Source organism: Eutrigla gurnardus (assembly GCF_963514095.1).
Source record: "Eutrigla gurnardus genome assembly, chromosome: 2".
Classification (NCBI taxonomy): domain Eukaryota; kingdom Metazoa; phylum Chordata; class Actinopteri; order Perciformes; family Triglidae; genus Eutrigla; species Eutrigla gurnardus.
In genome coordinates, this window is record NC_139916.1 from 20,772,583 (window position 1) to 20,789,396 (window position 16,814).

Consider the following 16,814-nt stretch of genomic DNA (forward strand, 5'->3'; position numbering starts at 1 on the left):
AAGATAAGGTCAACCTTGGCGTAAATATAATATAATATTTGTCGGCCACGAAATCACGACTTTTTTCCAAAACTGCTCGATGTTACTTTGTGAACATGCCTTCCGAAAAAACAAATGAATTGGAGGATATTCAATTGCATTCATACACACGGTCATATTTTGTATGAATGCAACGTTATATGATTAAAGGGAATATTGACTGGAGGGAGGAAGTTTAATAAAGTTTAATAAAATAAGCGAAATGTTATTCAGACTTGACGTGTTGCAAACAGTAAGAGTTGGTTTATTTCTCACTCCCGGAACCGTAGTGGGAGACTTCTATGGGGGAAGGCATTCATGGTCACACTGGAAAAATTGGAAATTAGCAGTTATCGGTTAAATTTACACAGCTAAAGTGCTAAATTGGTCGGTCGTTGCATTCGCTGCGAGGTTTCTTGAAGAGTACAGTGAAAACTGCATACGAGGTAAGAACCAACAACGGCCCGGTGTTTGAGTCCAACTTGCTCGTCTTACCTAAGCGACGCCTTAGCGTTGTTGTAATTCAGGCTAGCATTAGCAACGTGAACGTCACACCTAAACAATATGATTGTTATCTGGCTACCACAGCCCACACAGCAGTCGGTTCTGCCTTTCTTTCAGCCCAAGATACAGCCAGCCACCATGTTTTTGCTGCCACTTGATGGGCATTCAATAGTACCAACCACGGCGTGCTTTCAGCGTTTGAATTTGCGTTCATTGTTTGTAACGTTAATTAGCTAGCATGTGGGTCTGCTGCTTCAGCCTGAGAAACGATAGCATTCATTTGCAGCCAGTCGGGTATAACGCTCGCTCGTTAAGCCAACTGACCGCTGCTTGATTTAATAACGTATTTTAACAATAACACTATAATACGCTGCAGAGGTAGCGTGATGCTATTTGCTAGCTGCCTCAATCGTCGCGTGAAATCCCTCCCATGTTTCACGTCATATGTACCATTGCATTTAAAACATTATGTTCCGCACCGATGATATGCAGTTCTTTCTCTACCGTGGACCGCCGACATTCAGTGTTGGATATGTACATACTGTTGTAAACAAATCGTATAAAGGCTTTAGCAGCCTTTAGAATAGCAGCCTACTTTTAGTAGACCACAGAAGGGACTGACTTCAAAGTAAACCAGACGTTTTAAAGTGTTTTACTGTAAGACATTAGGTCAGCAACTGTAACCTCACCAAATTTAAAAATATAGGCGGATTTCCCATCTAGTATTTGCAATATTGCCATTATTTGCTTTTCTGTATATTCTTGCCTATTTAAAATGGACTCAGGGGCAGTAGGTCTATCCATATTTTGAGATATAATCCCTTATGAACATTATCAAGATCTGAGTTGCAATTGATGGCGACCTTTTACATGTGGGGTTAGGAACAAGTTTAAGTTAAAGGGGAAACACACATCAATAGCACATTGGGAAAGCAGAATCAGAACGGAGTTTATTGCCAAATATGTTTTCACATATCAGCGTGCAACACATTTACAAACAGTAAACGATAAAGCAAGTACTGCAGCCAGGAACATTAAGTAAAATAAAAAAATAAGAGGGGTAGTGTGCGTGTCAGTGGGGGTTCGTCCGTTGCTGATGAGGCCAGTTGCAGACGGGAAGAAGCTGTTTTTGTGGCGTGAGGTTTTGGTCTTGACAGATCCCAACCTCTTGCCGGAGGGGTGTTTTACAAAGAGTTTATGTCCGGGGGGGGGAGGGGTCGAACATGATCTTCCCTGCACGCCTCAGTGTCCTGGAGGTGTGTAGGTACTGGAGGGACGGCAGGTTGCAGCCGATCACCTTTCAGGCACAGCAGAAGATACGCTGCAGTCTGCTCCTGTCTTTGACGGTAGCAGCAGCTTATGATGGAGGAGGTGAGGATGGACTCACTCTATGATGGAGGTGTAGAAGTGCACCATCGTAGCCTTTGGCAGGTTGAACTTCTTCAGCTGCTGCAGGAAGTACATCCTTTGCTGTGCATCCTCTGCAGACTTTTCCTCAACTGTAATCCACTCTTAATTGAGCTTCTCATAGCGCAATAATTCATTCAAAGATTATGGCCCTTAATTGATTGAGGGCCAAATAATCACTCTAGATGTCACATCTTCACAAGATGTCTGATGTCAAACTAAGCTCCCAATTGACTGGCCCCAGATCATGTATCTGGCATGTTTAAGGTCTAACAGCCCAAGAGGGTTCTCGCGTCACGGATCAATCAGATTTACATTTAAAATCTGCAAACTTGGGACACTGGATAAGCTCAGTGGTAGAGTTGGTGCCCCTGGTTTGAATCGGACCAGCGGCCTTTTCTGCATGTCATCCCCATCGCTTTCTCCCCTTTCACTCTCACACCGTTCTATCACAATAAAGGCAGAAAGGCAAAAAAAAGAAATAAATAACCAGAACATTTTATTAAAAAAAAAAAAGAAGAAAAATCTGGAAACGTATTAACTCGTTAATTATAAATCAACATACATTCGTTGGTTGATCACTGGTTTACCTTTGTTCTTTTCAGATGACATGTCTTTTATTATCTTAGGGCTCCTGATGACGGTGTGTAGGTAATACTTTGAGAGCCTTGTAAGACGCCATGTCTGAAGAGGCGATTTCAGAAAGTGACCTGGAGCCCAGCCTCAACAGTGAAGAGGAATATTTGGAAAATGAAGAAGAGGAGGAGGACAATGACGACATGGAGGAAGATGAGGATGAAAATGATGGCGATGATGAAGATGATAGTGTTGGTGAGTGACATTTGAGCTTCTTGTGCCTCTTTTAACTCTAATGCATGTACAGATGATGGTTTAGTCAACAAGCACCAATGTCTTTTTTTTTTGTCTTTGAAGACAATCAACTTAAATTGCTGTCTCTTGTCTCTCTCAAGAACGACCCGAGAGTGCCCAAAGCAGGACAGAAACGCTTCAGGATGGCAGGGAGTCCACTTCAGCTACCTCCAGAGAACCATCACCAGAGCCTCCGTCTCAGCCTCCCTCCCGCCCATCCTCCAGGACTCCCTCCAGACCTGCCTCTCGCTCTCAGCCTCCAACCAGCCCGGAAAACTCAAGCCAGAGCAAGCTACCTTCCAGCAAATCAAAGAAACATAAAACCTCAAAATTATCCAAATCTAAGTCTTCAAAATGCCCCAAACCTTCCAAGGTTTCTAAGACTACACACATGAGGAAGAATATCAGGTGCATTCATCTGTTATTTACATACTTGGGTATACTGCATAATATACTTAAATATATGCTGTACGTTTGTAAACTGAACTTTTTCTTTATGCTAACAGAAAGCTGCTCAAAGAGGATCAGCTGGAGGCTGGGACCAAGGCTGCCCAACAGGAGGAGATGGACAGGAGGAAGCGTCTGGAACAGCAGAGGAAGGACTTCCCTATACCAGCCTCAACTGTGCCAGACTCACAGCTAGGTGACTGTGCCTCTATTAGTGAAGCTCCACCTTCTGTTTCATTCAAGTTTGACATTTCTTTTGGGTACTTTCTATCCTAATACCATCCCATCTCTTCTCTAGTCGACACTGCTTCAATTTTAGGAGAAGTGTCTCACTTGGTCCCTGCTCTCCTGAGCAAGCAGGATGTGATCTGTCTGGACAGCAGTGGCGATGATGAGGAAAACATGGAACCCATGCTGCCTGCGCTTGCCATTACAGATGGTGAGATATATATGATGCTTCTGTGAAACCATGCTTTTTTTCCCCCTCTCAAGTGATGCCAGACAATGTGAGAATCAAGCAAGTTCTCACACTGTGTTGATTTCTGCTATGATGACGTAGATATAATTGAGCTCAGTTCTGGGGACGAGGATGCCCTGCAGATAAGCAGCGAATCGGCAGATGAGGATGCTGATGGCAGTGCCGCCTCAGAGGAGAGCAGCGGGGCACACATCAACGATGCTATGAATCTGCCTGACGCCCAGGGTCGAGTGCTGGTTAATATCAGTCATCCTGCAGAGGAGAAAGACATTTACCTTGCTCCACAGCTGGCTAAGGCTGTCAAACCTCACCAGGTATGCTCAACATCTTGTTATCTCTCGAACCGTGAAGACATAAAGGCTCAGTAACACAAACCCACATTCCAGCTTTGTTTCTCAAACATCTGTCTCCTCGTTTCTAAGATCGGGGGAATCCGATTTCTCTACGATAACCTCATTGAGTCTCTGGAGCGATATAAGACCAGCAGTGGCTTTGGCTGCATCCTCGCTCACAGCATGGGGTTGGGCAAGACGCTGCAGGTCATTTCCTTCACTGACATCCTACTGAGGAATACTGAGGCTCACACTGTGTTGGCCATTGTTCCCGTGAGTAATCAAAGTTTGTACTGTGTTAGAAGAAATTATGTAGCGTGAACCTTCATTTCCCCTGAAATTACTTTCTAAGTTTGATGAAATTAACCTCCAATATCTTTGTTTCCTTTTGTAAAGGTGAACACACTTCAAAACTGGCTGACAGAGTTTAACCTCTGGCTACCACCACAAGAAGCCCTTTCCCCCGACACTGACCCTGCAGTCGTCGCAGGCCGCCCATTCAAAGTTTACATTCTCAACGATGAGCACAAGTATGTAACATGCCATGTTGTGTACTCGATAAAGCATCGACTGTCAAACATTGAATCTGTTAATCACGCATACTGTGTGACCTGCAGAACGACGCTGGCCAGGTCCAAAGTTGTGGAGGACTGGTCCAGAGATGGAGGCGTGTTGCTGATGGGTTATGAGATGTACCGTCTGCTGTCCATGAAGAAGAGCTTTGTGATGGGCAAGAAGAGGAAATCAAAGAAGCCTGTAGGACCAATCATCATTGATCTGGATGAAGAAGACAGACAGCAGGAACTTATGAAAGGTCAGCAAAAGTCATTAGGTCAAGGGAAGCATTGGTCTTAACATTCTTGTAGTCGTCTGTGTGCCATTTCAAAACTTAAATGAGGATAAGAGAAACAAATACAAACAAGTTTATAGTGTCTTTTTTTAAATTTACATACTCCTTTGCTCAATCTTCCCTCGTCTTTTCAGTTATTGAAAGGGCCATAGCACGGCCCGGCCCAGATGTGGTGATATGTGATGAAGGTCATCGCATTAAGAACTACCACGCAAGCACATCACAGGCTCTGAAGAACATCCGGTCCCGCCGCAGAGTGGTCCTCACCGGCTACCCGTTGCAGAACAACCTCACTGAATACTGGTGCATGGTGGACTTTGTTAGGCCTGACTTTTTAGGCACACGGCAGGAATTCAGCAACATGTTTGAGCGGCCCATTCTGAACGGGCAGTGTGTGGACAGCACACCTCAAGATGTCCGCCTGATGCGCTACCGCAGCCATGTGCTGCACAGCCTGCTGGAAGGTTTTGTCCAGAGGTAAACTTTCTGTCAGTGTTGGATTTAGAAATTGGACATCAAGGGGGGGGGGGGAAGCATAGTAGCCCTGTTGATGCTCACCTGTCAATGTTCTCTGGTGCTTTTCTGGATTACAGACGAGGTCATGATGTGCTGCGAGACCAGCTCCCCTCCAAGGAGGAGCATGTGATGTTGGTGCGGCTCTCTCCCATTCAGAGGGCACTGTATTCCGAGTTCATGAAACGCTTTCGAGAAGCAGGGAACAATGGCTGGCTTGGTCTAAACCCACTCAAAGCCTTCTGTGTATGCTGCAAGGTGAGGTGGTTTTCCTTGCTGTTGGGTAGAACCCTCTGGTACTGAAGGGCCAACCTGTTAACCAGACATACCTTTGAGGAATCAGGGTTCATTTTTGACTAAGCAAGTAAGCCTCCCTTTCTTTCGGGATCCCTGCAGATCTGGAATCACCCAGATGTCCTCTATGAAGCCCTGCAGAAGGAGAATCAGGCCAACGAGCAGGACCTGGATCTAGATGACATCACTTCAGCTGGTAACCCCCGCTGTGGCGTTCTTAAAGCCAAAGTGCCGGACAGCAAGGTCAAAGACGCCCTGCCACAACTCAATCCCTCTCAGGAAAGAGCAAATCAAGTCATCACATATGAATGGGTATGTCAATACAGTCCTTGAAAAGCTGTTTTCTTTACTGCTTAGTTTTACAGCGAAAATACGGTACTTAGTTTGACCTCTTTGCTGCAAACTTCAAGCATCTCACAAGGTGAGTTTAAAATATTGAAAACTATATGACTTAGTTTTGTGCCGATATGTCTGCTATACCAACATGTAATCTCAGTTGTCATGTCCGTATGTGTGTGTTGTTGTTTCGTTCCTTCAGAAGTTTAATTAATCAGCCTTTTCTTCCACATTCCACGTGTTTCAGGCAAAGGGCATCATGTCAAACTACCACACAGGCGTTCTGGAGAACTCTGCCAAGATGATTCTGCTCTTCCATTTGATTGATGAGAGTGTAGCTAGAAGAGACAAGATTTTGGTCTTTAGGTAAGTGCAACGTATGTTTAACACAAATCCACTATTAAGCAGCTTAGAATAGGTAGACTGATGTGCATTTCAACTAATTAATCATATTTATTCTGAGCTGAACTGTAGGATGTCTATATCTCTGATTGCTGCTTCTTTTCCAAGTTACTTGTGTTAGTGGGGATTTTTGGTTGGTTGTTTGTAGTGCATTTACTTTTCTTACCCCATATCTGTTTGTGCTTGTTAACCCCCAGTCAGAGTTTGTCCACCCTGACGGTCATTGAGGACTTCTTAGCAAAGAGACCCATGCCAACAGGAATCGCCTCTTCTGACACCCAGAGCCAAAACTGGGTTCGCAATCTCAACTACTACAGTGAGTCAGCCAATCTGTGCTCTCTCTTCCAAACCGGCGACGTTGTAATGGACTTTCTTGATTGAGTATCACTGTCTCCAATTCCCATTTGATCATTTGTCTTGGGAAATTTACACTGTGCTCTGGAAACATGTTTGGAAGCAATGTATTTGTAATTTGACAAATATTTTTGAGATTGCCCTTTTTTATATACCGTGTAATGTATGAATACCCCACAGTGATGGTTATAGATTCCTCTAGTCTTTTTATTGTTCTGCCTTGATGAAAAAGGACTCCTCCAATAAGAGTTTAATAGAAATGTCTGTCTATAGGACTCGATGGGAGTACATCTGCATCAGAAAGAGAGCGGCTTATAAATCAGTTTAATGATCCGGAAAACAGTGCAACATGGGTCTTCCTGCTTTCTACAAGGTATGCTTCTCTGCTCTCTATTTTCTAATATTTCTTCACACTTACTGTATATACTGGCAGGGATTTCATCAATAATTTGCTGTGTTCCTTTCAGAGCTGGATGCTTGGGGGTAAATCTGATTGGAGCAAACCGTGTGGTTGTGTTTGATGCCTCCTGGAACCCGTGTCATGACGCTCAGGCAGTGTGTAGGGTGTACCGCTATGGTCAGAAGAAACCCTGCTACATTTACCGCCTTGTCTGTGATTTCACTTTGGAGAAGAAGATCTACGACAGACAAGTCTCCAAACAGGGCATGTCTGGTAAGTGATTTGTACTGTATGTTAGACACTGCATTTATATTGCATTTGCATCTATTTTTATTATCCAATTAAAGCTATAGGGGTCTGTCTCATGAAGCAGGGTACATTAATTACTGAGACAAGTAACCAGCTATTACTAGTTACATGTTGCTACTTCATTTTAGTTATCGATTTGACTAGTAATTCTTGAATAAATATTAAGTTGTTATAAATCACTTTCCAAGCACATTAAACATCTACGTAAAGGACCAACATCCAAAGCATTTATATAGCGCCAAAAAACTATCTGCTAAAGATACAGTGGATAATGCCTACCTTTTAACTGTTGACCTGGCGGCACATGTGTCTAGAGCTTGTTCGTGCATGTGAACGTGCACAGCTCACAGCTGCTGCTCTGCACTGCTCCCAACACTGCTTGTGTTGGGGTGGAGGCACGTGAGAACCAGAGCCAGGACTGCAGACAAATGAGAGGTTTTCTAAACAGTCTGGTGCACAGAAACACTACCGCAAAATATCCAAAGTAACTTTAAGCAGATGTGATGTGGGCAATCACTATCGAGGTGAATTATACCCACTCTTAAAATGTTGTCTGTGTGTTTGTTTAAAGACCGTGTGGTTGATGACCTGAACCCCGTGCTGAACTTCACTCGTAAGGAAGTGGAGTCGTTGCTGCATTTTGTGGAAGAGGAACCTGATAAAGTTTCTGTCGATTCCCCGGAGGAGTTTGAAAGCGTGATGCACCAAGCATGTCAGCTTTACCCACACCTCATCACCAAGGTACAGTTGTATGGTGGTTGTAAGTTATATGCCCAGACTCTGCAAGGTTTAATTTCAGGTATTTGATCACTTAAAACTCATATCTGGTAAATACCACTCTGACTCTTTAATGCTCTGGTGTGATTTTAATTATATGTTCACTTACCTTAAGGTTAACAGTACAAAAACACAAACTTCTGTATGCATGACGGCTTACCAAAAGAACCACAAGAAAGAGCATCACAGAAATTCTAGTAACAGTTTAATTTCCCCAGCTTGCCTATTAAAACTGAGATCATATCTGAAGTCTTTCTGTGGTGGAGATCAACCTGCCTCTTGCATGGAGAATCCAAACTTGCAATCAATCTTTAATTAAATTTCCCATCTTTCCATTTGTCTCCTTAGCAACCTTTTCATCACGAGTCTCTGCTGACAGATCGGAAGGAGTCTAAACTGACCAAGGCGGAGAAGAGAGCCGCCAAGAAGAGCTATGAGGATGAGAAAAGAGCCTCTGTGCCCTACTCTCGCACATCGTACGCCCCCTATTACCCCAACAGCGAGCAGGCACTTGCAAACATACCAGCATTTAACCAACGTGGCTGGTGGGTATCAGACTGCATGCTTTAGCTTTCACAGATGCTTATGCTTTGTTTCACTGTAAACCATTAGCTCTGTTCCTGATATTCTATACGATTTACATTCCCGTCACCCAAATATATAAACAGTCTGTACAGTTGCATCAACGTTAGACAAAATCCCCTTAAAAATCTTCCAAAATGACTGCCTTGCTTACTGGCAATTCATGTCCAAAAATATCATATTTGAGATTGTTGCTCTATGTGAGGGTCCCTTCTGTTTCTAATCAGTTTCCAAGAAGCAACTGCTATGTGTTTGAGCATCTCTTGAGTTCTGCCCTCATTTTTCAGGCGTCCCATGGCACGGCCAGATGACAAGCCCGTGGCAAGTGTCAGGCCCATCCAGTCAACCCCAATCCCCATGATGCCTCGCCAGGTCGGCATGGGCATGGCTGGCTCCAGTTCTGCCGGCAGCCTACCTGTCAACTTCCTGCAGAAAGCTGGAGTTTATGTGCAGAGGATCGTCACCACAACTGGTAATGTATCATGTTTTAAATGCTTAAACCCTTACGTTTTTAATTTAACATGTCATCTTTCAGTGGAATGCAAAGTTAAGTACGTCTTGTGAAATGTAATGACCAGACATAACATCAGCCATTTTGTCCGGGTCTACAGATATTGTAATCCCAGGAGCCAACAGCACGACAGATGTTCAAGCTCGAATTAGTGCCGGAGAGAGCATCCATGTTATCAGAGGCTCTAAAGGTAGTAAGTACTTGCAACAACGCACTCATTGCTCACTTCATGTAAAGCATTTCAGTTGCTACAGAGTCCATTACTTGATGTCTTCTCCACCACAGGCACCTACATTAGGACAAATGATGGAAGGATTTTTGCTATTCGATCTGGAAAGCTCAGTAGGTCAGCAGTCGGAGGCTCTGCTGCTTCAAGAGGTACACATTTTATTATTCGTCGTTCCTGTTGCATATTTTAACATTACATTATAACCATCCGAAACAACTTATACAACATTGCAGGTGTTGTTCTTTTAGAGATGAAGTTCAGTATACTTGTTGTCATGGGATGGTTTTTATTATATACAACCTGTAAAAATGGGTGTATACAACCATTGACTCTTACTAGGTACTTAAAGTCAGGATACCTCAACTTCTGCTGCAAAGATTTGAACTATTCTTATTTTTGTTTTTGACAAACCTCCAACTTTATGGAAGTGCAATAATAAATCTGGAGTATATGTGTAACTCCTAAGTATGGTTTTTAGAGGAGGAAACACAATAAGGAATAGCTGGTTATTAGCTTCTAATAATATTTGTACATTCATGTACATATTTGATATCCCCATCTTATTTCCAGTATTGACCTTTTCCAAGAATAAATTATTCAGAGGCAGAGACTATATATGTCTCCTGACATTTCATGAGCATTTCTCTATCCTCCACAGACACCCAAGCTTCCCTGATCCATCCCCTCAGTAATGGCTGTTCGTCGCCTGTGGATCAACAGCAGGGCTCCCCCAACGGGGAGCAGCGACCCTCCTCTCCCTTGAGCACTGAGATCCTCAGAGAGCTCAGCCGCTACGCTTCATCCACCGGTGATGCCGCCGCCGCCGCCATGGGAAATGAAATGCCATCACCATCAGAAATGTTGGCCGCACAAGCAGGGGATGAAGGCGGTTCGCAAAACAACCAGACCGGCGATCTCAGTCGGCAACTCAGCGATGACCTCTTGAGCTCTGCTTTAGAGATGCGTGGCAGCAAGCGCAGGAATACTGAGAGCCAGGGCAACACACAAATAGGAGGCAAACGTACTTCTGCTGCATCACGTTACCCTGGATTATCCATGGGCTCCGGTGGGCTCAGTTTCCCCCCCATGGGTCTGAACTCCTCCTCCCTACTGGGGACCCTAGGTCACATGAATCATCCACTTCTGATGGGTGGTAGTGGTGGCTCGTCATTCCTTCAGACACCAGGACAAACCCTGGCTGACCTACAGACCATGTTCCCCTCTGCGGGCTCGGACCTACTGAGACAGTCTGCCGCAGGGAACGGACACCTTCCCACCCCCTCCTCGTCCACTGGTTTCTCCTCTGCTTCCACCATGTCCACACCCTCAGCAGCGACCTCTTCCTCCCTGGCATCAGATTCTCTGCCTCCGTACTTGATGAATCCCAACATGGCTGGCCTGCTTTCATCGGGCTTTCCTCTTAACTACAGTCAGTCGCTGCTGTCTGAGCCGAGGATGTTCCCTGGCCCTCTCCTCTCTGGGTCAGGGGGATTCCCCATGCCTAACTCTAGCTCCACTACATCCAGCTTCCTCTCGCATTTCAACAATCCCACTTCCAGCTTGTTGGGGGCTGCTCTGACCCAGCCGGAAGTACATCAGAGTACGGAGAACGGCGGCAGTAGTTCTGATGATGACGTTATAGAGGTGATGGGACAGTAGACTGAAGGAGTCCTGGAGATACAGAACAAAGTACATTAGGGATGGGAATGCTTATATATGTACTAAATGAATGAAAACGTTTCCGTTAACCGTATCTACCCTAACCTATAAACTCATGGTTGTTGGTCAGATGCATAATGGTATTCTGAATATGTGAGCACATCAGAATTCAAGAGGTGAATAAATAAATGACTGATAAGTTTAATGTGTTACAGCCTTGCTGTTAGACTAATCATAAAAAGGGTTTATATCATATACTCGGTTAAATTAGCTGCATTCCCATTCCTAAATTACACACACACACACATATATATTCTCTCACCTGCAAATGAGAGAATCAACGTGTCCCTTAATGACTTGAGAAAGTCAGAGTAACAAATCCGTATGCTGAATATCACAGCCTTGTTCAGCTGGAGCATCAGAGCAGTGAGGACAGACTGTTGTCATTGGGGGACCAGCTGTTCTTTCTGGGGCTTTCTCAGCAAAGCCTCCCCTGCTACACTTTGGTGCAAAGCCTCACCGTGCTGAGTTTTCTTTCCCCTGAATTCGGATGGAATAATGTGATGAAATCTGCTTTGTGTTGTCTCTTATCATGAAATATTGCTGTGAAACAGTCCAGTGCGAACCAAAATGTGACCTCCTGTTTCACCTGTCGGCCGTAATCATCTGCTGAACACCAACACGCCCGTTTTCATTCAGGACAGATTCCTTTTCTAGTAAACGATACTGGAAAGCAACATAATCACAGTAAATGACACACAGTGGCTACAGAACGTGGTGTTATTTGTCGAAATCCACTCGACAATATATTTAGAAAAAATATCCTTTTGAGGCTTACCTTTAACAACAGAAATCTTAGGCTTTCAGAGCATATTTTAGTCGTTAGTAATTTGATAGACATTGTAGCATCCCCTGTTGAAAGGATATTATGTGTAATACTATATCTGAACATGTTGATACTTTGTAAATAGCATCGTTATAATTGTTTATATTGCAAGTTGATACTGTGTAGAGTTTGGTTGGAGGGACATGGTTTATCATTACAGTGACTATCATGACGACAAACACGCTCCCTCATCGATGCTGGGGAAACAAATTTGTGTTCAACATTTTTATTTACCTTTTTTTTTTTCCCCTTCAAACTAAAATGATTGTACTTTCATGTTAGCCTTTGAAAACACAGGGGCTGAGACATGGAGTCGCTCTGTGTTCTTTCATTTTTAGCCTTAAATAACACAAAGGGGTCTTGATTCTTAGCATTTATCTAAGTGCATCCCTTATACAAATCTGTTAGAGGAGCTGCTGAGTGTGGACAGTTGGTGTCACACTCAAAACACAAAACGTTGGGCAGGTTCAGCATTGTGATCAAACGCACCAAGTGTGAAAGCAAATAGGAGGAGGAAAGCAAAGTTTAATGTTGCTAGCTCATTTGTCGCTCTTTTTTTTGTTGTTGTTATTGTCGTCGTTGCTGTTTGCCCCACCATCAGTCAACCTACATGTAGCTTTGACTATCCTTATTTTATATGGATTTCCCCCCAGAACCTCGCTGAGAACATATATAACCTGAAGTGAAGAAAACATTTCATACAGCCTGTATAAAAACCTTAAGTCAGTGTAGCCACCGACCATGAAAAACAGACGGCAAACATTTCACTACATACCACGTTACTGTGGCAGAACCCGGTCAGTTAGTGTGGTGGCCTTAACGAACTGACGGTGCCGTTATGCGGTAGCTTTTCAGAGGTGCATCTTTAAAAGCAGTGCAGTATAAGTAGCTTCTGTCAGTGTGTCGGTCTGCGGCGCTTTAGGGAGTTTAGGTCTTTGCTGCTGTCTGTTGCCTTGTGTTTCTGTGTTGTGACGACACTTCAAGGTATGTAGATTTAGGAAAGCCCCTCTCCTCCGTAGGCTAGACACAACGGTTGTTAGCCTTTTAGAAAACACTGGATCACCTGAGACAACAGACCATTCCCTGATGAAGTTACATTTTGTTGTAGAATTGTTGTTGTGGGGACCTTTTGCTCCCAATGATTACATTTCCTTAGTACTGGCTCTTTTCCCGTTCAGGATGCTTGATTTCTATCATCAAGAATGTCTCTGGTTTTCTTCGGCATGTCTTGGGAACTTGGTTTGTCACAGATTTGAAGGTGGAGCCGGCACTTAAAAAAGTATAGTCTCTGTTTCATGGAAATATTTAAACATTTTTATGTTTTTTATAACTTCTTATTGGCAGTTGTTTCCCTTATTTCAATGTAAGTGACGGAAATTTATTTATTTATGATGGAAGAAACATTTTTTGTAAATACGTTTTTTTTAACCTTTTGTTCACTTTGACCCATTGATGGCTGATCCAGTAAGAATTTCATACATGCAGCCTAGATCGAAACAGAAAATGACTGTGTTATCAATGTTATTTTAACAATAAAACACTCTTCTATTGCAGTGTGAATAATTTACAAATGCTTTTAATTCACAACATATCTTTGGTGCGATACATCGTTTTATATTTAAATACGTGGCTTTATAAATAATCAATGATAAATAGTCAAAGGGCAGGATAATAAGCAACCTGAGAAGCAATAATTCAACATATACTCAAGGCCTTTGAAACAGGATTTTTTAACTAACCACCAAAAAAAACATGCTAACATTTGGTAAAGGGCAGTAAACACAAAGTAGAGCTGAGGTTGATGGGAATTTCATTTATCCTGGAAGTGTTTGGCCATGAACTGAAGCCAAAAGTGTGAATCGTCAAATAAAAACTCGGTTATTAAACACCACCCAACTTCCTAGAAATGAAATACAAAGACATGTCCTCAATGGGCCTGTCATGCATATCAAGGCAAGAAAAGATTTCATTATCCACATTTGGCACTAATGCTTCAGGATAAGACCGTCAATGGGTCGTGCAGCTGCTTTCATGCTTTTTGGCTTTCATGCGAACCAAACCGATTGCATGTGACCTTCTCTGTGAAATCTCGAAGATGAGCCTTGCATCAATATTCAGCAAGCGTTTTGAGTTTCTATGCTACGTCTTTCTCTCAGGACTGCAACCGTTTCTTAGCCATGTACGCACTGGTGACTTGGGACATTATGACGAGGGCGTTGAAAGCACAGCAGAGCGCTGACAGGTACCAGGTGTGCTCCCCGACAGATGCAACGAACCAGGCCGAGCTGAGGCCCAGGAGCAGGCTGGCACTGCCCAGCAGGTACGTGACGAGTCCGGCCGCCGCATGGTAGCGTTTGAGTTTGGCCAGGGACCAGCCTTTGGCCAGAGAGTGGTAGATGAGAGGCGCAGCCGCCACAGACTGCAGCCCCACCACGCACACCGTGAGCAGGCCCAGCACGCCGTGCCACGAGGTGAAGTGGGGTTTAGCGTTCAGGTGCTTGTTGTAAGCAATGGCTGCCAGACCCAGGACTGCACAGGACACACAGAGGCTCTGCAGGATCCAGTGGACACGTCCTTTTGTCTTGTGTGAAAACCTTCTCATGGGGGAGCCATGGGGAGAGAAAAGGAGTATGGCTTCTGTCATGAAGAAGGAGAACTAGTGGGGAAGGAAAATAAAAAGGTCATCACAATTTCCCAAAGCAGCTGATATTCAAATTGCTCGTATGAGAAGCTGGAACCAGTGATTCTTTTGCAACTGTTTAAGCAATAACAATTAAAATGTGAGGGTTTTAATTAACTTGTTTATGTTTACAGCTGAAAATGTAATTATTATGAAAGTTTTCCACTTACAGCCAGTGTCATGAGGAAAGGATGCCAGGAAAACCAACCTAAAAGAAAACAAACAAATCAAATGAACACATCCTATGCCAACCAGTGTGTGCGCCAGTGTTTGAATAACCAGATCACTCACTTGAACCCGGCCGAGACAGAACCGCGATGGACGCGGTGAAGACGATGCAGATGAGGTGGCTCAGCACCGCGGACGCCGTCCTGCTAAAACCGTAGACCCGAGGCTCGCTCTCTTTGTTGTAAACCATGTTAAAGGAAATGTACGTGGACTCGAGTAACTCCACAGCGATAGACTCGTACCGCAGGTTTTCACCTAAAGTGAACTCGCAGCAGCAACATACGGTAAGCGGAAGTGATGACGCGTAAAAGAAACTAAAGTTCTGTTGGTTTAATAAACGACTTTCCAAGTTACACTGTGAGTTACCTGTCACATGGCGGTCACTTCTCACAATCACATAACTTACATACCGGTACGTTACATATCTTCTGCGATTCAAGTCCAGCGTCTACTTCAAGCCGTGTCTTCACTTCCGGTTAGTTATTTTCAGAATAAAGCAATTTTCTTGCCACTCCACCATCACACAAAAGACTATAAAGCAAACACCACACACAAAAACTCTGACATGTAAACGGATGTAGGCTGCTGTAGCCCACACTCAAAAGGGGACTTAATAACCAGGCACCGCTGGCAACTGCTCCTTGGCCCCAGACCTCAGGTCTGTCCCTCATATTGTGCTCCTACGGAGCTAGAGGTAATGCCGTTGTCGTTCTTATTCCAAAGTGTGGTACATCACATTATTCTATCAAAGCTCCATCAGCTTCAACTTGACCAGAGGTCTAGCCAAAATAAGTGAAAACACCTGTTTGGGTTTGCAGGGCTCCTTAAACTTCACACAGACCTCTCATTGCCACTTAGCAATAAATATAATAAATCATAGACACTTTCACATGTTGACGGAAGAGTTGAAGCAGTGAGTCCACTTCTCGTTGAATATAAATACATGGTAAGTTTTTTTCTAAACTTGTTTAGGCTTTTGTTCTGAAATCAGAACGCCCGGAAATGGTCTCTGTTTATTCTGGTGAATTTAGCACCAGCTTGCTGGCTGACGTGGAACCCTCCAGGAAAGATTCCCCATTATATATGCTTTCAGAGAAAACTGTTTTTTTCCTGGTTACATCAAACTTTGGACACAAAGTTGTTTTTAAAGTTTTACCCATTCGGATGTCATTCAAATATTAAACTCTATAAATAAATAACCGTTTGAACGTGTAGTCAAACAACCATGTAAACGTGGTTACGTTTTAGTTGAGCTGGCTGGTGGGATGTCTCACACTAAAACCTCCACCTCCCAAAACAGTTCAGTGGTCAGCTGGCAGATTATTGTGCTCCAATTACTCAAAATCTTGTGACTCTGCAGACCCTGCAAACACACTGGGCACACAGAAAGAAAACAACAACATGGTCTGTCTTACACACACATTATAGACATGTGATTGTGCCCACCAAGCACAATACCATATGGTCTCTTCATGCTTAAGCATATAAACATGAAGCCTTAATTACAGTGACAAAGCTGCTACGTGTTTGTACATTGTGTGTTTGTTTCATTGATAATTTTTTCCAGAGGAGCCAGACTCTTCCTGCAGGTTTTATGACCCACACTCACAACACCGGCTGTTGTCCAGATGGTGGAATTAAAGATAACAATAATTAGTAGCAGGCCATATAAAGCCCTTATTCACATTTTGTGGACTGAGCAGTTGTTTTGGGAATCAGATTCTAATGCATCCATTTTTACTAAACTA

At 43.6% G+C, this 16,814-nt stretch overlaps 2 protein-coding genes across 2 annotated transcripts; one reads left to right on the top strand and one right to left on the bottom strand.

The window, feature by feature from the left end:
* The first annotated feature begins 329 nt into the window (after positions 1-329).
* rad54l2 (RAD54 like 2) lies at positions 330-13,653 on the top strand. Its single transcript, XM_084026691.1, has 22 exons — positions 330-464; positions 2,559-2,760; positions 2,901-3,207; positions 3,306-3,442; positions 3,545-3,685; positions 3,806-4,038; positions 4,147-4,329; positions 4,453-4,586; positions 4,674-4,870; positions 5,041-5,383; positions 5,500-5,677; positions 5,816-6,025; positions 6,297-6,415; positions 6,649-6,767; positions 7,079-7,178; positions 7,273-7,478; positions 8,086-8,255; positions 8,640-8,836; positions 9,161-9,345; positions 9,485-9,574; positions 9,670-9,762; positions 10,272-13,653. Exons 2-22 carry the CDS (start codon positions 2,610-2,612, stop codon positions 11,270-11,272), a joined length of 4,494 nt encoding a protein of 1,497 aa, XP_083882817.1. The 5' UTR covers positions 330-464; positions 2,559-2,609; the 3' UTR covers positions 11,273-13,653.
* A 118-nt stretch (positions 13,654-13,771) lies between these two features.
* cyb561d2 (cytochrome b561 family, member D2) lies at positions 13,772-15,474 on the bottom strand. Its single transcript, XM_084026704.1, has 3 exons — positions 15,130-15,474; positions 15,009-15,046; positions 13,772-14,814 (listed from the first exon to the last, which is right to left on the bottom strand). The coding sequence occupies exons 1-3, from the start codon at positions 15,254-15,256 to the stop codon at positions 14,311-14,313; spliced, it is 669 nt and encodes a 222-aa protein (XP_083882830.1). The 5' UTR covers positions 15,257-15,474; the 3' UTR covers positions 13,772-14,310.
* Between the last annotated feature and the right edge of the window lie 1,340 nt (positions 15,475-16,814).